At 43.8% G+C, this 25,962-nt stretch overlaps 1 protein-coding gene across 1 annotated transcript in view; it reads left to right on the top strand.

Moving 5' to 3' along the window:
- The first annotated feature begins 2,496 nt into the window (after nt 1-2,496).
- The window catches only part of Had1 (beta Hydroxy acid dehydrogenase 1), a 96,318-nt gene continuing 72,852 nt past the window's right edge, over nt 2,497-25,962 (top strand). The window contains exons 1-2 of the mRNA XM_067108945.1: nt 2,497-3,257; nt 21,258-21,339. Of these exons, the coding sequence (XP_066965046.1) occupies nt 3,151-3,257; nt 21,258-21,339 (189 nt within the window). The 5' untranslated portion in view covers nt 2,497-3,150. The remainder of the gene's footprint in view (nt 3,258-21,257; nt 21,340-25,962) is intronic.

Raw genomic sequence — 25,962 nt, 5'->3', positions numbered from 1 at the left:
GTTCGGTGTCCCAGACGACATAACGACAGACAGGGGACCCATTTTCCTGTCCGAGCTATGGACCGCCCTGCCACATCTAATGAGGCCACTCACCACAGCACCACCGCTTACAACCCCGCAGCCAACAGAATGGTGGAAAGGTTCCATAGGTCTCTGAAGGCGTCCCTCATGGCTCGTTGCTCCTCTGAAAAGTGGAAGTACCAGCTGCCCTGGGTCCTCCTCGGGTTGAGGATGGCCCCCAGAGCCAACGGCAACCCCTCCTCAGCGGAAAAAGTCTACGGGGAGACTCTGGTAGTCCATGGGGGAACTCATCGCAGAGAACAGGGACGACATAGGAATGCAGAGGCTCCGAGACAGGGTTGGAAAGTTCACCCCCTGCCAAAAGACATTCACTGACAGGACATCCCCCTTCATGCCCCCCAGGCTGTTCTCCTCCACCCACGTCTTCGTCAGGGACGATGCCGTACGTCCACCCTTGACTAACCCCTACAGGGGACCTTTCCTTGTACTGGAAAGGAACAAGAAGGCATTCCAAATAACCATCCATGGGCGGGAAGACTGGGTGTCAATGGATCGTCTCAAACCTGCTTTTCCTGGAGGGGGCAATGAAGGCAGACCCCAAGATCTCCTGCAGGATGCGGCAGCCCCTCAAACAACCCTGGTCACAGGAAGGAGGCGAGGGCATCCCCGGAAAATCCAGAAACCTGACGGAAAGGCATCTCAACAAACCACTGCAGAGGACACCAGGGAAGGTGACCACCCTCTTCAGTTGACATCAAGAAAGGAGGGCCCCTTCGTCGCCCCAGCAGATACCTGGTTTAATCAGACGTTGCCTCCGTCTTTGGGAAGTGTTGTAAAGTCCCCGCTCAACGCGTTCTCTGAGAGAACATCCGTTTTCCGGTGTTTTCTGACCTAAGGTCGATCAGAATATTTTATCGACCTAATTGTCGATCAGTCTTTATATTTATCATGTAGTATGTACAAGTAACGAGTTATTTATATCGTATGTCAGACATTGTTGATCACTATGTTCTCTGTATGAACCTGTCCTGTTTTTTAAGGAATTAGTTTGACCTCAGGTCACCTGTAAATCTTTTAGGCTACCAGCGGACTCTACAAACTACGCAGACTTCCACATCCTGCTGTATAAGCAGCTAGTTCTTAGCAATAAACCAGCAGTACTTGTCTTCCTGCTCATTATTTCGCACCTCTCTCACAACATATATATATATATATATATATATATATATATATATATATATATATATATATATATATATATATATATATATAAACAATAGAAAATTTAGTAAGGAAAATGAAATTATGCCCCTCCAAGTTGTAGTAAATCTGCTCCTGGTATAGGTAGCATTTGTTTTGGAATTATCAAACATAATCACCATTAGCCAAATCACATTTTACAGTTTCATAATTATTTGTGGCTAATCCATATTTTATGTTCCCTGCAGAATGGCGTAAAGCCACAATTATTCCCATCACCAAGCCAGGAAAAGACCGTAGTAATGTAAACAATTACAGACAAATTTCCGTGAACTGTTACGAATGCAAATTGTTAGAGAAATTGGTAAATGCATCACTCGTATGGCACAAAAATATGGTATTGGTGCCCTTCCTGTTTGGATCAACATCTGTAGAGGATTTGAACGTAAATAGTAACAGCTCTTTTTCCTCTGATATACAAAAAAGCCTACAAAAATAATCTATTACGTGGTCACCTGCCAATTTTCAACGAAAACTTTCAGACAGCTGTGACTCTCAAGTACAAATTTTTGATATCCATTCAAAAACGTCCCACTTGAAAACGTAGTGTCTTGGAAAAGGATTCTTAGTAGCCCCTTCTTTAAACTAACATCGTCAGTCAACTACCGTTCGGAATGAAAAATAATATTAACCTGGGTGATTGTGATATATACTACACAACGTCAAACGTAAGACATATTGAACAAGTCATCAGTACTGATATAGCAAAGAAGACACATTGGTCTCATCATTAGCTCCACAGAAAAGACTGCATAATTTAGGTTTTTGTATATTAAAAAATGGATTTTCTAAAAATGTAAAGTGGAAAGAAAAAATGGCGAGATTAACTTCAAGACAGAGATGATCACATACTCACACGTCAAAAAACATATTCTTAGGCTTAACCATTGATACATAAACTAGAAAGCTCATATTACCTATATAAAAGCTAAATGAGAACAAATATTAAATTCAGTTTTTAAAAATTATCTCTTAATTACGGGAGGTGACAGGTCAACGTTGACATTGCTGTACAAAGCAAATGTTAGGTTCATTCGTTGGTATGGATGTCAGCAACAGGCTAGATGTAAAATTGTCAACGTGTGTATTGGTATATGCACATCTATGCATGCGTGTGCGGTATTATGGTGAAACAAAACATGTCAACAAAATATCAACCGTACTGAAATCGTGACTTAAGAGTAACGCAGAGATCAACAAAAAATATAAATAAACATAACGAACTGAACCACCCCGGCCAATTTAACTGATTCCTTCCTAGTCTAGTCAAGTGTAGAAACAAACACTACTTGTCATGCTGACATAAGAAGATATTCCTGTTTAGAATGAGATGACAGCTTTAACTGAAAACTCTGTTTGACGATAATAACGGTATTTGTTATCCTGTGAAGAATCGAACAAGATCACTAAGTTGGAAGCCTTATCGGGACAATAACACCACGGCCGTTGCCCCCGTCCCGATCTGCACATTAACCTCCGCACAATGAAAGGTCACGTACCTGTTCTCTGACTTACCTGTTACAAGATATGGTGACGGGTGATTCATAATCTATGTTCTGTCGATAACCTAATAAAATGTTTAAAATTTCCCCATTGCTTGAAGAAAAAACATGCGACCCTAAATCCGCCGCAAGTGTTAAAACGAGTTTTGGAGAGAGACCGAGGGCCGAGGGCGAGCGAGGAGCGAGCAGGGAAGCATGCAAGCAACCGGACGAGTGTGATCGCCGTTGAGTTGAGTGACCTTTGGACCTCAATAGGCTGACAACACCTGTATCTTTCGCAGCATCCATCGGTGCCCTGTGCCCACCGTTCTTATCGGCCCTGAGCATCAGTAGCCGGCTTAGGAGGAGCGCTGAAGTCTGTGACTGAATGAGCATTAGTTGTGTCTCGGCAGAAGAGAAGAGAAAAGAGTCTGAAGAGGCTGCAGCTGCCACCGCAATCATGGCCAGGGACGAGAAAATTGGAATTGTTGGGAGGTGAGGAGGAGGCCGCCTGCCATACCTAGCTAGGTCATTGGACCACCAGCTTTTGTTCTGTATTATTAGCCTGTTGGATATTGACGGCCTACTCGTGGCTTGCCAAGGTAAAATGCCAGCCTTTTTTGCCCTTGGGATGACACGTCTAGGCCTAGGGTATCGCAACGTAAAATAGAATATCTTGTCATTCATAATTTGTGGGTGGAAAATGCTCATAGGTGGTGCCTAGCCTTATAGCCCGGACCTTAGCTAGGATCATTTTTCACCCAACAATCGGCATTCAGTTGGCAGAGGGCAGGTTAGGCTTTTTAACCCTAAAGTTAAAGTTGCTTGGTTTCAGTTCCCTCTTATTTTTCGGAAGACTCCAGCCACCCACCTCCCACTTTATAATTTATATTTTTCTTTGGTGAAACCCATCAAAACAAAAATTTTTTCTCAATGCATAAACTTTGCAAATGCCTAATAACAGAGAAAAATAATTAATCAAATTATGACTTATAAGGTATGACAATTCCTGCTCCCCCCCCCCATAGCTGATACAGCAAAAATGTAACCAGCACACACTCTTAGGTTACGACAGGTTGGTATTTTTAGGTTCTTTTAGTGCACTATCGTTTCCTAGCCATTTTTGCGTGAAAAACCCAAAATGGGTTTCCATGCACAAATGGCTAGGTGGCGCCTTTCGAAATGGCTGGCTGGAGTCTTCCCAAAAATTACCCAGTTCCCTGGGCCTGCCACCTCAAAATGCTCAGGCGAAGATAGCCTAGGGTAGTCAGGTCCCCCAACCCTGACCACTGACCGCATACTGCACCGGTAGCCTATCCTAGTAACTAACCTTGATACAATGCCAGTGATTTTTCATCACCCTGGGGGAGGCGTCAACCCCCACATCCAAGTAGGCCTAGAATGCCAAGACACACCCCACTAGCCTAGCCTAACCTAGGCTACAGCCCACCAGTGACTGGAATGACTGTCTTCTGTTTATATTGAAACTTAGGCCTATTGTGTGGTATTGTTTTACATTAATACCATGATGTAGCCTAATTATGCTGCAAATATATATTTCTGAGATACTAAGGCTTCTATCTCTCTCTTGTGTTGCAGCAGTCATTCCCTTGGGGCTGGTACCAAACATGGCACTCAGAGAGGTTCTGGTAATAAAATAAATATGATATGTACTTTTTTTTGTTCCTGTGAAATGCAAACCATTGGATTTTATGTAGGAGTATTCCTCAGTTTGAGCTGGAATTAGCTATTGAAACATTGTAACAGGGTAGGCTAGTTAACTTGTGGTTAATAGGGATGAGTGCTGAATACCCCGCTCTCATTTGCTGTCGAGTGTTGTCTCTTCTCACTCTCAGTAGGCTGAGAGTTTGTAGAAACCCCTTAATGTAATTTTTGGTAGATCTAAGTAATAGATACACCGCAGATATTTAGTGAGAAATGGCAGTTTCTTATAGTATTTTGCTTATTTACAATTTAACGTTATGTTTCGGGGGTCGGCTGTAATTAACCTGTAATTAACCCCTGAAGTCCATCCAACAAGGGGTTTCCATTCGTGATCTTCACAAGACAGAGCACGGCTACGTCTGTTTGGAACGGTTCATACCCCATCTGGCAAGTGCAATAACTTGTTAACGTATGGATACTGCCCCCCCAGCCAGTACTAAACACGGCAAAGGGACATTCCATTTGGCCGACAACAAACAAATGCACCGCCAGTGTCAGAAGCCCTAAAAGTGTAGAAAAAACCAGTTTCCAAGGTATTGCACATGCCTGACGGGATATGAACCGTTCGAAACAGACGTAGTCATGCTCTGTTTGGTAAAGATTGCATATGGAAACCCCTTGTTGGATGGACTTCAGGAGTTAATTATAGGTTAATTACAGCCGACCCCCAAAAAATAATGTTAAATTGTAAATAAGCAACCAAAATACTATAAGAAACTGCCATTTCTTGCTAAATACCCGCCGTGTATCTATTATTTAGAAATACCTAATTTTTGGTTAATTCTTGTTCATGTTTTCACTTTGCCTAATAAACGGAGAAAAAGCAAGCACAAAGGCATTTTGAGGGACTGGATGCTTCTTGTCTCTTCTAGTAGTTGACCCACACAGGTAGGCTATTGTATTTCTTATAGGAATAGGGTTTATAGTTGTCTTTTCATCTGTAAGGAGCATGTTTTGTGATCTTCCTCAAAGTGGGAGAGGTTAAAAGTATATCTTAGTTTAACCAGACCACTGAGCTGGTTAACAGCTCTCCTAGGGCTGGCCCGAAGGATTAGACTTATTTTTACGTGGCTAAGAACCTACTGGTTACCTAGCAACGGGACCTACAGCTTATTGTGGAATCCGAACGACATTATGACGAGAAATGAATTTCTATCACCAGAAATAAATTCCTCTAATTCCTCTTTGGCTGGTCGGAGAGTCGAACGCTGAGCCAACAGCGTGCCAGTCGAAAGCTCTACCACTCCTCCAAAGAGGAACTTTGGTAGATAGAAGAGAATGGGTATGAAGTGGTTACTAACTAAGGTATGTCTCACCCTGCTCTCCCTTTCAACAAGGAGGAAAGCTGCGGGTAGAGCTAGATTCTGAACGCGTCATGATTTAAACCCCATACAGGGGATTTCATGGTACTGTGATATCCCCTGACTTGATTGAGTTCTTTCTTAATGTCAGTTTCACTCACACCTAGGGTCCTACTGTTCTGTCATCCCATAACGCAGACTGGGTAGGAGGTTACATATGCCCTACTCGCATATGTGAAGGGACCATAATAATTCTGGGTAGGATTAAATTCCAGTCAGTTGTCAGAGATGACCTTCCACCTAAGAAGTCAGTCTCCAGTATAAAAGGCAATGGTTTGTATTTCCTTGGGAGCAAATAACAGATTTTTAAAGTGTTGGTAATTTGTTTTTTCAAAGTATAAAAACCTGAGCCTCTTACCTCAAACTCGCCTCAGCCTTGTCTCTGTGACCAAAGGAAAAGTGCTTGGCAGTGGTGGGGTTGAGTGAAAGGTATTCTCTCACTCTCCCTCCCCATAACTAATATTCAGTGACCTTGTTACCAAGCTTAACAACCATTCCAGCTTGCACTGAAGGATACTGTACACCAGTGTAAAAGGCTATGGTTTGATTATGTAGGAAAAAACAAAGTACTTTTAATGTGTTCTATTAAATACACTACTGTACTGTGTTCAATAAATGGTGAGAGAGGGAGAGAGAGACTGAAAAATATATGTATGTAACATTACATTACTGTATTAAGTACAGTACACATGTAATTTGGGACTGCATTAAATAAGTGTCATTAAATGTACAGTACTGCACTAGAGAGAGGTAGCCACAGTACATGTGTAGTGTTTTGTATATGATGCTTGTGTACTTACAGATATAGACACAAACTCAGACTAAAAGAAATATTACTTAACACAAAATCACTTCAAGATAAAAAAATGTAAAAAGCAGTAATGGTTCATATGCGGAACAAACCCATGTCTTAGTGTAAGGATAAATCTTCCAGCACCAGCTGGAAACCAGTAAAAAACAATTAAAATTGTGATGCAAAGAATTGGTGGCATCAGGGATCAGCCATTGGGATCTGCAAGGAGGCAACCACAGCCCTCCTAACCCTGTGACGTGTTCAGTTTCTTCTTTACCGCCTTGCTGGTAGGACGTGCTGCTGCCCTTCCTCCCAAAAGCCGATGTTTTCCTCTCTTGCCCGTGTTTCCCTTGGTTTGAATTTTGTGTTGTGATATAGTACTATTTTGTATGTGTTTTGGCTGTTGATTATGCAAACCCAAAACTCATCTAAGCCTTTTAAGCCTCAGAGGAAATGTCCTGGATTAGCTAACTAACCTTGCTCTTGTTTTCTTGCTTTGTATGAGACTGATCCTCATTCTACTTGCAGGAGATGCAGGACTAATGCTTGTAACGTAACTAATCGTTTCCCTGAGTGTCATTCTTGTCTCCTGAGCAATGGAGGGTCTTTGCCAAGAAGAGGCAATATAAGAGGAAGCCAGAGGCACCATCTTGGGAAGGGTTCTCTTCTCTCTTTCAATGGATGCTCCTCAAACTCCCCTTTGTTCTGCCTCTTCCTTGTCCAAACTTCCTTCAGTTGCTTCTTCTTTAGAAGATTTTACCCCTTCCCATTCTTCCATGGCCTCACCCTTGGAAGTTGTGGGAGAGGGGTCAGGAGATATCCCTTTTGCTGCCCCCACTCTCTCAGTAGGGTGGAGGCAGCGCCATCTTGTTCTACTATTTTAGGATCGGATGTGCTAAAGATGTCGGACACTTGGGCCTCGTTAGGCCTGTCAGGGGTACCAACCATAGATGGCCTGTTATCCAACCTCATGTCTTCTTGCATTCCCGTGTCAGCTGCAATGACAGTTCCCAGTCCTCCTGCCCATCACTCATCTGGGTCGAGCGCTGCTGTTCCTGGTTCGTCTCGTCTGCATCAGACGTCCCTGCTATCATCTTGGATCAACTTCTCCGAAGGTGACGTCTTCTCAGGGTCTCACCTCAACTGCCATGACAGTTTCTAGACCAGTGGCTCGCCTTGCTCATGTGCCTAGAGCCTCAGTCCCTGTGACTTCTCAGCTGTCATAGATATACTCTGTGGTGTCGACATCTACTCCTACTCTGTCTCCAGACTTGCTTGTTTAGGCTGTGGTAGACAGAGTCGACATTGTTTTCCAAGAGAGGTATGGACGTGCTTTGAAGAAGAAATGGCGTAGACCTCCCTCTCCATCATTGTCTTCTTCGTCTTCTTCCCCTGTCCGGTCCTCCCCTGTCAGACGGAGGATTAGGGACTTTGTCGCTGCTCCCCACCGGAAGAGTCGTAAGACCATTTCTGTTTCTGCATCGTCTTCCGACCATGTACATGGCTCTCCTGCTCGTGAACATGTTCCTGGTGCTGATGTGTCACGTTTGTCTGTCTCGTTCCCAAAGAGGTCTTACCTCGATTGTCCTGTGCAGGTTCGAAGGAAAGATGACAAGGCTCCTATCAAGAAATCCTGGGTGGAGGAGTGATCTAGGGTACTGCCCCTTCCCTCTGTGTCCTGCAGTCCCCCCCTCGCACATCCAGAATTCGGCACGTCCGGGTGTGTGCACTCGGTGATGGCCCTTGTCACCTCATTGGTCTCCTTGTTCTTGTTTGCCTGCGAGGGACGTGGCATCGCGTTCGAGTTCTCACATCTGTTCTGTAAGACAACATTGTTCCAGGAGTCCTGTCAGCTCTCATCCTGATAAACGTCCGTCTTACCATCGCTCTCATTCATGCTCTCCCAAGAGGGTTCGTGATCATGGCTCTAATTCACATGGTCATGTTGACAGACATGTCGATGAAGACAGAAACATCTGTGCAATTATGCCAGATAGGTTAGGCTTGCAGACTCGCCCGTTATTGTCTCGTTGTTCTCTATCGCGATCTCCTAAGAGAGACATGACTGCCATCGGATTCAGTCGGCCATGGATGTGACGTTAACCCTTCTAGGCCGTGAAATGATACGCGTCCTTCTTATGGGAATAGGAAACCTGCATCTCGCCCCTGTGAATGAGACATCTCAGGTCTCACACGTACCATACTCCTGTCTCCTTCATCAAACAAAGCGTACACCCATTTCATAGTCTCACAAAACCAGAAAGAGATTGCGTTCATGAAGTTAGGGGCATTGCCTGCCCCTGGCATTCCAAAAGAGACTGTTGGTTCAGCAAGGTATTACAGGCAGGTATATCTTTGTGCCTGACCACATTCACCTTGTTTTTCCTTTGGGACATGTTTTCCTTGGGCCCTGTGGCATTTCCCCAACAAGTTGTGTAGCTCACATGGCTCCCCCAAGCGGACAGGTAGCTGCTTGTCCAAGGTGTTTGGTAAATGAGAGAGAGTGTATGTAAGTGACTGGTCTCCTTCCTTTTCTCTTTCACCTTTCTCTCTTGTAGGGCAAAGAGTCAGGTAGTGAGCCGTCATGTGCTGGAAGGATGAAGTTTGCAAGTGAGAACAGGCAGTCCCCGGTTATCGGCGATCCGGTTTTACAGCACTTGGCTAGTGATGCCGATAACTGGATTTTCGGCACCGATATGTGCCGATCTCCAGTTATCGGCACCGACCTCCGATTATTGGTGCTGATCCCCACTTATCAGCAGCGCTGGTCCCCTTTTATCGGCGCCAATAGCTGGATATCAGTGCCGATTACCAGGGATCGCTGCTATTATCGCCGATTTTCAGTTATTGTCACACTGTGGGGAACGGAACCCCCGCTGATAACCGGGGACTGCCTGTACATGACGGGGATCTCTTGTCCATCTTTTTTGTAGATTGAGCAGATGCATGTCTCCCTGCCCTCTCTAGACAAGGGGAAAGAGGGATAAACAGTGAAACAAACCCGTTGGTTTTAACCCATTAGCACCCTTGGCCCTTTTTTAGGACCAAAGGAATTACCAATAATATCCTGTAATCAGTGAAACTTTTATGAGATGCAGTACATTCAGTTACAGTAGTCGTGAAGATTGAAGTGTCTTTTAGACATTTGAACTATATTTTGATGGATATTGGCAACATTGTTGTCAGTCACTGTTTTCAATATCGTGTGAAAAACTGTAGTGGAAGGACAGACCTCGTTTTTCCTAATTTTCATTCAAAATTTTTTTTGGGTAAGTTGAAGTCCTATGTATTCCATACTAACACAGAGGGTAATTGAATGTTCTAACTCCCCTATAAAGTTTGTTAAATGTGCTAAAATGGCTTGGTTTAGAACAGTATGTTACAAAATTTTGGTCCTGAAAAAAAGGACCATGAGCAATTGGAGGCCAACTGAAATTTTTGAACTTTCCTTTTGCAATGAATATACTAAAGGAAATTTGCAGAGAATTTAATACTTACTTTCTTCAGAAAACTATACATGATTTTATTCTGTTAACAAACTGTTTGAAAAATTTCCTAGGACACTTATTGTTTACTGTATTGGTGTTTGGATGAGGACTGATTGCTTTCAGGTTGCCACAGATTGCCAAATGAACAGTATTACTTTATTGATGTTTGGATGAAGATTGAAACTCGGACTATTTGAAAAATGATGACAAAAAACTGATTCTTAATTATCAAACAGTAAGCAATATCTTCATTTTGTTCACAATGAAAATGCAGGAAACTGCGTAAGAGATAAAGGATTTAATTGTATTTATATCAAGGAAGCAATCAAATTCTATTCTTGTTGCCAAAAAACAATGACATCCTAGGTTCAGAAGTGATAACTGTATGTCTGTGATTAGTCTCCTTGAGAACCCATGTGACCACAAAATTTGTTGATAATTTTTTTCAAGTTATGACCTGTTTGTAGAAATAAAACAATTTGGAATCAGACTGACATGGAATAGTATGTTCAAACGAACACCCAAATGCCCACTGAAGGATGATAAAGAACAAAAAAAGAAGATTGTGGATTCTGATTACAGATTTGAATAAAAAGAACTGTTCTTTGTGAAATGATGTGACAAGAGCATATTTACAATTGCTAGCAACCATCAAACTGCCAACCCTATTGGAAATGCTGAACCAGTCGTAGAAAAGAAATACTTGTTCCTCAACTATTTCTCAATTCCCAGTATAATAAATATATGGGAGGACTGGACTGGATCATTTAGATTGGCTTATTCAGAACTATCACATTCCTGTAATTTATAAGAAGTGGTATTTGTTCCAACTGATATACAAACCATCGGTCCTTTACATTAGGAATTACTTTTAGCGAAGCTGGAAACAGCCGTTGAACCTTCAAACAAGGTGGTTAGGCAGTTAACTACTGTCTGGGAGGCGGGAGTCCCATCTGCCCAGATGTAAACATTCCATTTTATATAAGTAACTTACCAAGTAATTACATAGCTATTGGTTCCCTAACCTACGGCAGCTTAAAAATTCAAAATTCACACGGTGGCACTACTATTGATAGTTATTGTGTAGGTGACAAGGTCCCGCCTACCATCCACCATCCGGGACTCGAGGAAACAACCCAGCAGAGAGCTCAATTCGTTTTCTACCGGCTTCCGGTCAAAATCAGTTTTCGCTCAGCTACTTGTGAGTTTGGTGAAGTATTCAGAATTTGTTGCTTTTGTGGCTTGCTATCATTGTTAGATTGTTGTTTGAGTTAACTTTAGGTATTACTTAGGTAATGATGTTGGATTCCAGTTCATCTAGTATTCGCTTTTGTTCTGAGGGCTGTAGAACTAGGCTAACTAAACTCTCATACTATTCTCATACAAAATGCACTAAATATAGGGGGCAAGAATGAATTAAGGATAATACTTTCATAGAGTGTCAGGATTGGGAGGATAAGAAATGGAAAACCTTGAAATCTCATCTAGAGAAATTAGAAAGAGATAAGAAGAGGAAAGCAGCCATTAGGGCTGAAAATAGGGCCAATGCAGATTCCATTCCTTTGGATAATGTAGGGAATAACAGAACTACCACTCCTCCAGTTCCTTCCCCTATCCTAAGTCCTCCTACTTTACCATCTACAGTAAACCCCCCATATTCGCATTCTCACGGTTTGCGGACTCACGTATTCGCGGATTTCTCTGTGGAACGTATCTACACATTATATGCGGAAAATTTGCCCAATCGCAATATTTTTCACTGAGAAATATTCACTAATTACTGTATTTTCTTATCATTTGCATGACTAAATGCACTTTTTGTGATAAAACTTAAAATACTCGGGTATAAGCATTTTTAGAGGGTTTTCTTGTGTTTAAGCCCTCAAAATAGGCAGTTCTAAGTGTTTTTAGAGGGGTTTTAAGTATTCGCGGATTTTAGCTATTCGTGGGGGGCTGCGGTACGCATCCCCTGCAGATACGGGGGTTTACTGTACTCCTGTTCCAGGTTTCTATGATTCCGCTCTTAGTGCCATTGCCAGCCTCGAATCAAGGTTCGATCAGAAATTAGTGTATTATCTAGTACTATTATGGAAGTGGGATCAGCTATTAAATCTCTGATGGAAAAAATGTAAGTTATGACAGTGCAGTGAGAAGTGAGAGTGCTGTGAATATTGAGGAGGTGGCTGTCCATCTCACCAGTGCCCCTAGACAAAGGTCATTGTCCCACTCCCCCGCACCGGGGAGAAGACATACTGGAGGTCCGAGGGAGGCTGGCAGGGTTTGCCCAAGGGCAGTCGCCCCCTCTGTCGAGCCTGCCGTGCGCTCCCAGGTTTCAACTAAACGCCATTGGAAAGGCATTTGTGTGCATCAACTTTCTTCAGATTTGGAATCTTCCAGTCCACGCAAGAAGCTCCCATATCACTACTCTATTTCTTCACGCTCGCTTAAGAGACGTGCTGATCTTGGCGACACCTCTCCCCTGGCTGTCAAGAGGTATGGGGAGATTAGCCCACAACCTTCCTGCAGTTTTCAAGTCCAGCCTGATTCTCCTGCTCGTCGTCGTTATTAGTTCAGAGACAGTCCTGAGCACTATAAGCGTTCTAAGCGCCTGACTTCTTTTGAGCTCCAAGCGCCCACTGACTCGCGCCAGACTTTCGCTGATGAGCGGCCAGTGCCCGCTGTCTTGCACCAGAATACCGCTGATGAACACCCGGTGCCTGCTGTCTCACGCCAGAATACCGCTGTAGAGAGCCCGGCACCAACTCCTGAGCTTCCGATGCCAACAGCCAAACTCCCAGCTTCTCCTTTTGGAACCCATGCACCTTCTTGTTATTCTGTCTTCCTCATCAGTTCAGGAAGATTCTTTAGCCCCACTCAAGTGCCATTGACCGAGCCTATGGGTTTTTTTTTTTGAAGAAATCCTCTTCTGTTCCAGAGTCCAAGGATAAATCATTGTCTCCCATCTCTTAAGAGGAGGAAGAGATTGTTCAGGATACAGTTCCCTTTTCTGCTTACTCGTCTCTTCTGCATTTCCTCTTGGATAATTTCCCTGATTTCTTTGTACCTGCTTCGCCTACTTCTCCAGCTTCTACCTTCCTCATGTAAAAGCATTCGCAGAAGGTACCAGGTTACCCAAGCTAGTTCTTTCCTCCTCCTTGAAGAAGGCTCTCAAAGAAGTTAATGTCTGGCTTGTCGCTAAGAGAGAACAGGGCAAAGTGACATTCGCTTTTCCGCCCAGCAAATTGTTGAAGATGAGGTACTGCCACTATGCTCCCAAGGGGACTTCTCTGGTCTGGTGGATTCAACTCGTAGAACGGCCTTTTCGTCGGCTAAGATAGTGTTTTCCTCAGCTGAACTGGATCACCTTATGATGAATATTTTTAAAGTGTTTGAGATATTTAGTTTCCTTGATTGGGCCATCAGGGCGCTAGCGAGGGAGATTGAAGACTGTCCTGATCTAGCTGAAGATTTTGCCTCCGGTTGGCTAGGAGTTCTTTCATGCTCAGACAGAGCAATTAGAGATGGCTCTTTAGAACTCGCCTCCCTATTTTCTACAGGCATCCTTAAGAAGAGGGAGCTCTGGTGTTCGTTCACCTCAAAAGGAGTCTCGCTGACTCAGAAGTCAGCTCTACTTTTTGCTCCTTTAGACAGGTCTCACCTCTTTCCTCAAAACACAGTGAAGGAGATTCTTTCGGACTTGCAGAGTAAGTCTACCACTGACTTGTTGGCACAGTCCACTAGACGTCTGAAGGAGCCTGGGGCTTCCACATCAAGATCATTCTCCCCTCTACAGTCTCAACCCTTTCATGGAGGGAAAGCTAAGACCCAGCCTCGACCCGCATCAAACTTGTGACCTCCTACGAAGTCCATTAAGCGGTCTTCCTTCAAATCCAACCCCAAGAAATGAGAAGTTAGTCCTCCGCTCCCAGGTAGGAGCCAGACTTCTACTTTATTGGAAAGAATGGGAGAGCAGAGGTGATCAAGGTTCTCAAGAAGGGCTACTTCATTCCTTTCGTGAAGATTCCTTCTTAAGTTACATCTCCAATCGCCTTGACAGCATATTCAAAAGGTTCCACAAAGTTTTTGGCCCTCTCTTAAGAAGTCAAATCTCTTCTTTCCAAAGGAACAGTGGAAGAAGTGCTAGATCCCCACTCAGAGGGTTTCTACAATCGCCTTTTCGTGGTTCCGAAGGCCTCGGGGAGGGGGCTGAAGGCCCGTTCTGGATGTCAGCACTTTGAATGTGTTCTTACTGAAGACGAAGTTTCATTTGGAGACTGTTTGCTCAGTCATGTCCTCAGTACAACAGGGAGACTGGATGGTCGCCCTGGATATGCAGGATGCGTTATTTTCACGTCCCTGTTCATCCAGACTCGCGAAAATTTTTATGCTTCGTTTTTCAGGGCAGGATACTACAGTTCCGGGCCCTAAGCTTTGGCTTATCGATGGCTCCTCAAGTTTTCACATGAATCCTTGCTCCTCTGGGGAATTGGCTTCATCTTCTGGGAATCAACTTCAGCTTATAACTAGACGATTGGCTTCTCTGCTCGTTGTTGGAGGAAAAGTGCATGGAGGACTTGAGAAGAACTCTTCGCCTGACACAGGAGTTAGGCATTCTCATAAACATAAAGAAATGCCTTCTGACACTGACTCAGGAGATTCCCTATTTAGGGATGATGCAGAACTCTCAGACTTTTCGGGCTTTTCTGTCGCCCAAAAGAGTCGAGAACTGCCCTCAGACTGTCAGTCAGTTCCTTGCTCTTCCTTCCTGCTCGGCAGTGCAGTGGATAAGTCTTCTGGGGACCCTCGCTTCAGTAGAGCAGTTTGTAAAATTAGGCAGACTGCACATGAGACCCTTCAGTTTTTCCTCAAAGCGAGCCAATGCAGAAAGACCCAACCAGACTCTTTCATCTTCCCGATTACGTCAGAAATCAAAGAGGATCTCCGTTGGTAGTTGTGCGGAGAAAGACTTCAGGAAGGGAAGTCTCTTCTCCCAGTGCACCCAGACCCTCTTTTTTATTCAGATGCCTCCGACCTAGACTGGGGCACCCTTCTGGACGGCCGGGAAGTCTCTGGAACATGGAGTACAGTACAATAGAATTCTCACATCAACGCAAAGGAACTGAGAGCCATTCACCTGGGCCTTCAGTCCTTCTCGGATCTGGTCCACAGCAAGAAGATTGTAGTACATGCGGCCAACACCACGGCACTTTGTTACATTCGCCAACAGGAGGGGGCACTCATTCCTTCTCTCTGTACGGGACGGCGAGGGATCTCCTTCTGTGGGCAGAGGAGAACCAAGTCACTCTTGTCACCCGGTTCATTCAAGGGAGAATGAACGTGATTGCGGACAAATTAAGCTGCCTCAAACAGGTCCTTCCAACCGAATGGACCTTAGACCCAATAGTCTGCAACAACCTGTGGAAACTATGGGGCAAACCCACAGTGGATCTTTTCACAACATCGAGAAACCACTGTCTTCCCCTCTTTTGCTCTCCGGTCCCGGATCCTCAAGCATGGAGCACTGACGCCTGCTTTTGGACTGGACAGACTTACATGTGCATGCCTTCCCTCCCTTCGGAATGATCAGGGAAGTAATCAACATGCTGTCGACTCATCAGAACTCCTCCATGTCCCTAGTAGCCCCATTTTGGCCGAGCAAGGAATGGTTTCCAGACTTGATTCGACTCCTGGTAGATTACCCAAGACTCCTTCCACAAAACGGTCTCTGCTCAGACAACTCCACTTTCTCAGATTCCATCAAGGGTTATCCGCTCTGGCCCTAACAGGCTTCAGACTGTCAAGTGCCTTGTCAGAGCAAAAGATTTTTCAAGACAGGCTGCAGAGGCGTTGTGAGATGCAGACGAGCTGCTTCTGCAAAGCTCTACCAATCAAAATGGGCAGTCTTCAGAAGGTGGTGCAGCCGACATAACGTCTCTTCTTTTGAGACATCTATAAGTCAAATAGCTGACTTTTTTTATATTCCTAAGTCTGTCAGGAAGTTATCAACCTCTACCATCAAAGGATATAGGTTGATGCTCAGCTCAGTCTTTAAGCACAGAGGAATGGATCTGTCTTCTAATGAAGATATCAGCAACTTGATCAAATCCTTTGATACGTCCAAGAAAGAAAGTTCTTCCAACATCTCTTGGAACTTAGACGTTGTACTGAAGTGGCTTTCAGGTCCCCAATTCAAACCTCTTCGTTCTGTTTCCCTCAGGATGCGTATTTCCAAATACCCATCCATTCGTCCTCCCGCAAGTACCTTTTCTTTATCCTTGGGGAGACAGTGTTCCAATTCAGGGCACTCTGTTTCGGGCTCTCGACCGCTCCCCAGGTGTTCACGCGAGTGTTCACCCTAGTGTCAGCTTGGGTGCATTCGCACGGTATATGTCTATTGAGGTATCTCGCCGATTGGCTGGTCCTGGCGAACTCCTGCTCGCAGTTGCTTCAGGACAGGGATTGGCTCATGGAGTTTTGCCGTGATCTACGGAACGTAGCAAATCTCGAGAAGTCAGATCTCACCCCTAAGCAGAGGATAAAGTACCTGGACATACTGATAGATAAAGTAGCAGCAAGAGTCTTCCCCTCAGACTCTCGTATCAGGGTTTAGGAAGGCAGCACAGTTGTTCCTGTCTCTATAGAAGCAGCCAGCTCGGCAAGGGCAAGTTGTCATCGGTCACCTGTCGTCATTGGAGAAGCTGGTCCCTCATTGGCGTCTGCATCTTTGTTCCCAGCATTGGTGACTGAAGGAGTACTGGTCCCAGTCTCAAGACCTCCAGTCCATTCTCATCCCTCTTTCGGAGGAGGTGGTAGAGGACCTATACTGGTGGATGGATGACAGGAACCTCCTGACGCATCAACCGAGGGATGGGGCGCACGCCTGGAGGAGTTACTGACTTTGGGAGTGTGGCACCGAGATGACAAGCACCTTCACATCAACACCCTGGAACTCAAGAGGGCCTCCTTGGCTCTCCAAGAGTTTCAGGATTGAGTGATGGGACACTCCTTGGTACTGATGAGTGACAACACCACAGTAGTGGCATACAGTAACAAGCAAGGGAGCCAGTGTCCCTTCCGCTTCATCAGTTGATAATGCAGGTGCACGAGTGGGCTCTGGCCCACTCGGTAGAGCTGTCAGCCAGGTACATTCCAGGCACTCACTCAGTAGAGCTGTCAGCCAGGTGCATTCCAGGCAAGAGGAATATAGTGGCAGACAAGCTCAGCCGCCAGAATGAGGTGATAGGGACAGAGTGGTCCCTTCACCCAGACATTACGGAAAGGTTGCTCGAAATGTGGGGGCGTCTAGTCATAGATCTGTTTGCAACCTGGCACAACAGAAAACTTCAGGTCTTCTGCTCAGTCGTACCAGGCCCATGGCCTGCTGCAGAGGACATGTTCCAACACCCGTGGGACAACCTCGATGTCTACACCTCTCCTCCGTTTTGTCTGATTCACAGGGTGATCAGCCAAATGATGATCACCCCGAATCTCAGGATGATTCTGGTGGCTCCCAAATGGCCTCAGGCTGTTTGGTGTCCTGACCTGCTAGCTCTTCCTTCCGAGGCACCGAGAGATTCCTCCCTGGCCCAACCTGCTGTGTCAACCCCACGTAGGGCGGTACCCCCAGGCAGCGTAGTTCCTGTGTCTTCACAGCTGGTGGTTATCCAGCATCTCCTGCGAGCAAGAGGCTTTTCGCATGCCAGGCACCTCAAGCAGTCCTCCACAGCAGTATACCAGGGAAAGTGGGCTGTCTTCTTTGGTTGGTGTCGTGGACGGGGTTTCTCTCCAGTCAGAGCTACTGGTCAGCAGGTCGCGGACTTCCTTATCTTTCTTCGCTGAGAGAAGCTTCTTTCCATTTCTGCCATAAAAGGCTATAGAGCAGCTCTCAGCCTAGTCATGCAGCTGAAAGGGATAGATACAGTATCTCCTTTTCTTTCAAGATTTCTCTACTGATGAGAAGCTTTGAGAGGTCTTGCCCACTCAAGACCTCAGGCCCCCTGCATGGGATGTGACTCTGGTTCTAAGGAGGCTGACTTGTGTACCGTATGAGCTTTTACAAGAGTCATCAGGCAGGGATCTGACCCTCAAGACCGTCTTCCTGCTTGCCCTGGCATTGGCGAAGAGAGTTGGAGAACTTCATGGACTTTCCTTTGATGTTAAACACTTGAGAGGGTGGGGATCAGTTACGCTCGATTTCATCCCGGACTTCGTAGCCAAGACTCAGAATCCATCAGTCCCTGATGCTGGGTTCGAGTTCTTCATGATCCCCTCTCTAGAGGACTTTGTAGGTAATGACCCAGACGAGATGCAACTTTGTCCTGTTAGAGTGCTGCGGCGCTATCTGAAGAGAACTCACCATGTCCAGCCTGAGTGTCAACAACTCTTCATTAGTGCTGGCTTGACCAAGAAAGAGGTGTCCAAGAACAGGATTTCTTTCTGGTTTCATGAGATGATAATGAGAGCGTACTCCGCTGCTGGAGAAGATGACACCGGTACCTTCTGTCCGAGAGCTCATGAAGTCCGGAGCATTGGTCCGACCCTCGCATTCTGGAAGAACCTGTCGGTTCCTCAGGTACTGAAAGTCAAGGTGTGGTCTCAACAGACCACTTTCACTTCTTTCTACCTTCGTGTTATTGCCCACAAGTCCTTGGACACCTTTTTCTTGGGACATGTGGTGGCTGCTCAACAAGTTGTGTAGCTTACCTGGCTCCTCTTAACAGGACAGGGTTGCATCTTGACTAAGATATGCAGTTGTGGATGTGAGAATGAGTGTGGGAGTGACTGGCCTCGCTATCTTCTTTTTATCCTTGCTCTCTTCCTGCGGGCAGAGAGCGGATGTGCCATTACATACTGGATCTAGTGGTTGATGCAAGTAAGCATACACTTAGAGCTTCCGTACTATTTCCTTTCAGGATCATAGAAGCAAACCCACTCCTTCCTATAGCAAGGGGAGAAAGGAGACCATGACAGTAAGACAAACCTGATACTTGTATTTTCCCTACTGTCGCCGACTTCTCAAGGTTCATCCTAGCCTATTTTTGTATGAAATGACGTCTTCCTCATTCATACAAAAAGGCCCAGAAGTCTGACGATTGATCTCCTGTTTCCTACAACTCGGTCACTTTGTCAGAGGCAGGTTTTCCCTTCCTTGCTCTATCGACCAGGAAGGGAACCCAAGGTGTAGTGAACTCCAGTCAGTTCAGAGAGACTCACTCAGATTCCTCCCTCCAACCAGTGAGTCTTCCTAATGTAAAGGACCGATGGTTTGTATATTGTGTCGGAACAAGTCACAGTTTTTTAAAGTAAATTGTATTTTTCCTAACTACACAAACCAGAGGTCCTTTACATTACATTTTCATGCCCACCTCATGCCACCCCTCAACCTGACACCTGGGTTGAAAGGCAAATTGGAATGTTTACATCCTAGCAGGTGGAACTCCTGCCTCCTGGACGGTAGTTAACTGCCTAACCACCTTGTTTGAAAGTTCAATGGCAGTTTCCAACTTCGCTGAAAGTAATTCCTTAAATTTAAAGGACCTCAGGTTTGTATAGTTAGGAAAAATATGATTTACATTAAAAAATTGTGATTTTAGCTTATTCACACTTTTGATTGATATTATGATGGTTAATTCCTAGACTGTATAGTTTTGCAAATGGAAATCAGGATACCATGACATTACTAGATTTTAGGAGATCAGTTACAAGAACTCTTGTAGCTCTCTTCGGACTCAGATCCTAAAATTTCAGGATGGCCAAAAGTATTTTAAAGAGTAATCCCAAAAATTAGGTTTTCTTCATCAGTTCACGCTCTAGATCGAACAGAGGGGGAAGCAACGGAAATGTGCTTATTGCAAGAAAAAAGTTGGAAAACAATGCCTTAAATGTAATTTTAGTCTTCACATTGGTGAACATTTTAACAACTGAAAATTCAAAGTAATCTGTTGTTCATTTGGATTAGTATATGGGAAAGGAACACCTTTTGTTATTTATCCTAAGTTTTTAAATCTTTTTACAACCAATTACTGTACTCAGTTTTGAGAACCTTCTTTCCTGAACATATGTACCCCAAGTGCCCATGGTCCTAAAAACAGGACCAAAAATTAAATTGCTTTTTTCTTAAACTATTATGATGAAATTTTTTGTACATATTTTTATTATAAAATTGAGATGTATAAAGAAGTAGTTTTTTAATGAAAATTTTAAGAAAAAAACTTTGGGCATTAACGGGTTAATAGCAAGTTTTATTGTCGGTGACACATACTGATTCCTTCAAGCCTTCAACAAGGTAATGAAAGCGAACTTTTTACTTCATGCCCAGAAGTTTGGCAGTTGCAATATCCCATATATTTAATTAGCTTGAGGTGCAGGATTCCTTCCTCAGTTTTTTCAAACCAGGAAGGTGTTCCCAGGTGGTAGAACCAACCAGCTGGTTCAAAGATTTGCCCAGACTCCCTCCCACCAATGGGTAAGTCTCCTTTATAAAGAACAAAGGTTTGTATTTGTGTAGGAACAAATAGCAAATTTCTAAAGTAATTTGTATTTTTTCATAATATACAAACCTTAAGTTTTTTACATTTACTTTTTGCCTTAGCCACCCCTCATTTTGGTACCTGGGCCGGAAGACAAAGTGGAGTGCAGACTGACAGGCAGTTAACAACCTTTTCTGAACGTTAAATGCCCGTTCCAGCTCACGTTTGCAAACTGAATTCTTATGTAAAGAACTTCAGGTTTGTATGTTAGGAAAAATACAGATGGCTGTACTGCAAAACTTTCTTATTTTCAAGTGTAAATTTACCAGTTTATAGCAAGTTGTCATGTAATATAATTTTAATAATAGCCACACACATTGCTTGTAAAAACAAAAACAGACATTTTTTTTTTAATTTTTCTGGACTTGGATGTATACTGTAAGCAACTACACCGAATAAATTGTGGTCTGTTACATTGAGTTGCCACTGTATTGGAATATGATGGGAATAAAAAGGTACACTGTACCTTCAATTCTCAGTTAATCAGAAGGATTTTACTATAGTTTGTTATAAAACAACCACTTTCTGTTTTGGTTTGAGTTTTTATATGCTTATTTTTGGATTGTAGGTTTTGATTTATTTTGTTTGTTTTTGGGCAGTGGATTCATTGGACAGAGTTGGGCAATGCTGTTTGCCAGTGTTGGATACCAAGTGCGCATATACGATGCCAACCCAGATCAAGTAAGTACTTATTTATTCATAACCTACCTAAGATCTTTGAGCTATACACAACTGTATGAAGTCAAACCCTTAGATGTTATATTTTTTTAATGAATCTTACCTCTCCATTATATAGGTTTTACTTCCGCGCCAGCAGTAGTTCGACAGATTGAAACAAAAGATGAGAACATTCTGTTTTCTGTGAATATCTGTTTCTATCCATCTACTTCTCCCACCCCCCACCAGGGGAACGATAGGTACAAACACCTGTAGCCAGTCGGTCTACTTCTGTTGGCCAGTTCGGTAGAAGATTGTCAGGAGTTATCGGTGCTCGGTTTTCTGTTGATGACTTGGTTTGTAAATTGTTCTTATGTGAATGCAAACCCTTGGTCTTTACATATGAGATTAACTCTCAGCGAGCTAGAAATCTGGCTGTTAAACTTGCAAGAAGGTTAAGGTAACAGTTACTGATGGTAGGGGCGGAAGCCCCGCCCACCAAGTTGGTACACATTCAGTTCTACGCATTTTCTTTTGACCACAGTCTGGATACACGTGCGTGTATTTCTGTCCTGCCATTCGACTATCTCTTCTGTGTTTGAATATTTGTTTTTATAATATATTATGTATTTTTTAATACTTTGCACATATTGCTATATTGAAACATTTCAACATGTTTTTCTGTCTCACAAATAATATATTCATTTATTCTTGCTACATAGCCAGATTGACTCGTTTTAACGTGTATAAGTTTTGGAGCCTCTCTCCTTACACTGTATATGATTTTACTGTACTTACTTTTTCATATTTACACAAACCCAATACCTATCTCCTTGGTGTTTGTTTTGAGTACAGTAAACCCCCCTGTATTCGCGTTCTCATGGTTCGCGGACTCACGCATTCGCGGGTTTCTCTGTGGAACATATCTAGCCATCATTTGCGGAAAATTCGCCCATTCGTGGTATTTTTCACTGAGAAATATTCACTAATTACTGTATTTTCATATAATTTTCATGAATGCACTTTTTGTGATAAAACTATTAAAATACTCAGGTATAAGCATTTTTACAGGGTTTTTCTTGGTTTAAGCTATCAAAATGTTCAGTTCTAAGTGTTTTTAGAGGGGTTTTAAGCATTCGCGGATTTGACCTATTCGCGGGCGGGTGTGGGACGCATCCCCCGCGAATACAGGGGCCTCACTGTATTCTGTTTTCTTTATTCACTTAACTGTGGAGAGTTGGAAGGATAGTTTCCAACTCACGGTGCCATATGTTCTATTTTTGGACATCTCCCAACCTCGTTTGAGAACTTCCCTTTTCTCCGTTCTTTTCCTCCTTGTCCTGAAATACCTTTTCATGAACAAACAATGTATTTTATTTTTGACTACACAATTTCTTGGAATGTTGTAATGTTTTAGTCTTTCAGATGTTGTGTAATTGAGTGGATTGATGTTGCAAGACCTGTGACAGTGCTTTTGGTCATGACTTGCTCTCCAGGACCAGTGGGAGTTCCTGTCTATGTTCCTGTCTTGTCTCCTGCCACGTCTTTGTTGGGGGGGATGTGAGTCAAAGGTTTGCTTCCTTCCCCTCTGAATGTTGTTCGTGGCCTCCTGAGCAGTGGAGGATTTTTGTGTAGAGGAATCATCAGAGGAGGAAGAAGGCATCATCTTGGAAGGGGTTTTCTCCTCCTTCGATGGCCGCTTCTCGGTCTCCTGATTCCTTCTATTCTCGATATTCCTCCAGTTGCTTATTCTTCCTTGGAAGATTTTACCCCTTCCCATTCTTCCATAACTTCATCTTTGGAAGTTTCAGGTGAAGGGTCAGGAGATATTATCTCTCTGGCTGCCCTGCTCTCTCCGGGTGGGGGGTGGGGAATGTTCCTCCTCCTCTCCCCCCCACCCATAAGGGAGGAGGCATCACCATCTTGTTCTGTTTCGGGGTCAGAAGCTCAGAAGATGGCTGGCATCTGGGCTTCTCTGGGCCTTCCAGGAGTGCCAACCTTTGGTGGCCTATTATCCCATTTCCTGTCCTCTCGTTTTCTTCGTGTCATCCGCCTGGACAGTTGCTAACCCTGCAGCTCTCCCTTTGTCTGTACCAGTGATGCCACATCAGCCTTGGATGTACCCTCTTCATAGACCTACGGTTCCAGAATCCGGATCTGTTGGCGATGTACAGTAACCCCCTGTATTCGCGGGGGATGCGTTCCACAACCCCCTGCGACAACCACTCTCCCTTTCCATCTGTCTATCCATCCATCTCTCACATTCTGAGTATCCTTTGGCATGAGAGAGAGAAAGTAGCTATTTTATTTGACCACCAAGTGGGCATTGTCAAGATAAATTGACAGTTAGGTTACACCCCCCTTGCTCCCAGCTTCAGAGAAGACTGGGAGTCGATATGTTTTCTTTTAAAACTTTACATAATTTACTATAGAAATGCATAAATGTTGTAATTATAGCATGCAAATTATGAAAAAATTAATAACAAAGTAACATCACGTTTATCTATAAAACTGCGGTAAACAAAACAAATAAACATATGTTACATATGCGTAAAAAATCTATCTCAGTGAGAGAAGAAGAGAGAGAGGGATATGAAATACAGTACAAAGAACAATCTAGATTAGTAGATCAGAGAGAGAGGGAGAGAGACTCTTCAGCCAGGTGCTAACCCTTTTTTTTTATGGTGAGACGTACACCTTCATCTCTCCCCCTATGTCGGATATTAGAAAAGATCAGGGATTGAACTAAAATCTTACTAATTTACTATATTTTCTTTAATGAATTGATATTTTGCTGTTTACATTAATATTTGAAAATTAGTAAAGCATTTATTTATCATACAAAACAAATACACATACATATTACATACATATTACATATGCTTACTTGAATGGATAAGGAAGAGAGAGAGAGAGAATTATTATTTTTATTATTTACTGTTATTATTTAATCATATTAAACTTAATATTTGAAAACTAGTACTCTAAATCATTATTTTAATCTTTAAATATATATGTATGTGCAGTACAGTATTTAGTCACGAAAATAATAAGAAAATACAGAATATTGCTCTACGAAAAAATCAGTGAATGGGTTGAGTTTTCCTGTAGATAATTTATAGATAGGTTCCACAGAAAATTCTGTGAATTGTGAGAATGTGAATCCGGGGGTTTACTGTATCACTCTCAGGGCTTTGGAACCCCTTTTTTGGTGGTGGCTCTTTTCCCGCGCAGTCAGCAGTGTATTCCTCACAGAGCTTTGGAACCCCTACCACAGTGGTGACTTTTACTTAAGATCCCTCTTCTGATGGTCTCATGAAGCAGTGGTTGACAGAGTTGGCATAATTTTTCGAGAAGTTCACCCATGTTGTGAAGAAGTGTCGCAAGTCTCCTCTCCATCTTGTACATTGTCTTTCTTCTCGTCTTTTCTGTCTTTGCCTGACCACGCCCATGGTTCTGCTGCTCCAGCTCGCTGCTGTCTCGCAGTTGAGTGGGTGTCACATCCAGCCGCTTCTCGTCCGTCAGCTTTCACTCAAAGCAAAGATCGGCGATCGGAAAATCTACAACAGTGTCGTCTTCCCCCGATCCCCCTGTTCGTGTTTGTAGGAAGGATGACAAGGCTCCTGTTAAGGAATCCTGTGTAGGGAAGACTTCGGAAGTTCAGTCGTTTGCTTTTGGGTTCTACTATATAGGCTGTTGCTGCCTTGTCGCTCCCACGTCTGTGACCTTAGTCTTTATCATTACAGAACTCCTGCCTGTTCATGATCCCCCGGGAGGCCCTCTGATTGTCATTCCAGCTCCCACGAACGTGTCCTGTCGCACGTTCACGTCCGTTAAGACGCGCACATGTGCGGTTAGTTCAGTCCAGTCAGCCATTCAGCCTCGCTCCTCAGCATCTCGTTATCTCTCACGTTATTGCTCTCTTAGGAGAAATAAAGTTCGCACTGCCGTGGACGTAACAGCGTGGATGTACGGCCTTATATTGACACAAGACCATTGCACAGGGAGGTGTGGAAGTTGTCCCAAGATGGCGTGTCCGGGAACTGACCATCAACCTCACTTACGTGAAGGTTTGGAAAGAGAACTGGTTGGCCTATGCTCATGCTACATTAAAGCATTGATTCCCATCCAATCACCATCTCGTTCAATTCTGTCGAGCGAAGAGCTTTGATAGGTGGTAACGGCCAACGGACTTTACCGTAGTAACTAACGGCCAACGGACATTACCATACCATACCATCTACATACAAGCGAACGGGATCGTTCTACCAACTTTTACATCCTCCATAATGTAAGTTGATGGGGTCATATTCATCAGTAGCAGTCAGACTCCACTTTCAGTAAACGTCCACTTCACTGAATGAACAGCCTGTGAATTCGAACGAATGGATCGTTCTCCCAGACGTTTCCGACATAAGTTACGACATTCATAATTCATTTTCATCATATTATCCAACGATCAGACTCGTACAGCTGTTATTGCTTGAATTGATGGTCTTTTTATTGTCTTCAGCCAGAAACTTCAACATTTTTCAGGTAGGGAGAAATTTCATCTTTCACATTTGAACATTGACTCTAGATTGTTCTACACTAATATTAACTTTCGACTCCCTGAGCCAAGGTAGTTACAGTCCGTCAGTACAGATT

Source organism: Macrobrachium rosenbergii, chromosome 9 (assembly GCF_040412425.1).
Source record: "Macrobrachium rosenbergii isolate ZJJX-2024 chromosome 9, ASM4041242v1, whole genome shotgun sequence".
NCBI classification, from domain to species: Eukaryota; Metazoa; Arthropoda; class Malacostraca; order Decapoda; family Palaemonidae; genus Macrobrachium; species Macrobrachium rosenbergii.
Note: the sequence above shows the minus strand (reverse complement) of the source record. Positions and strands in the feature narration are given on the sequence as shown.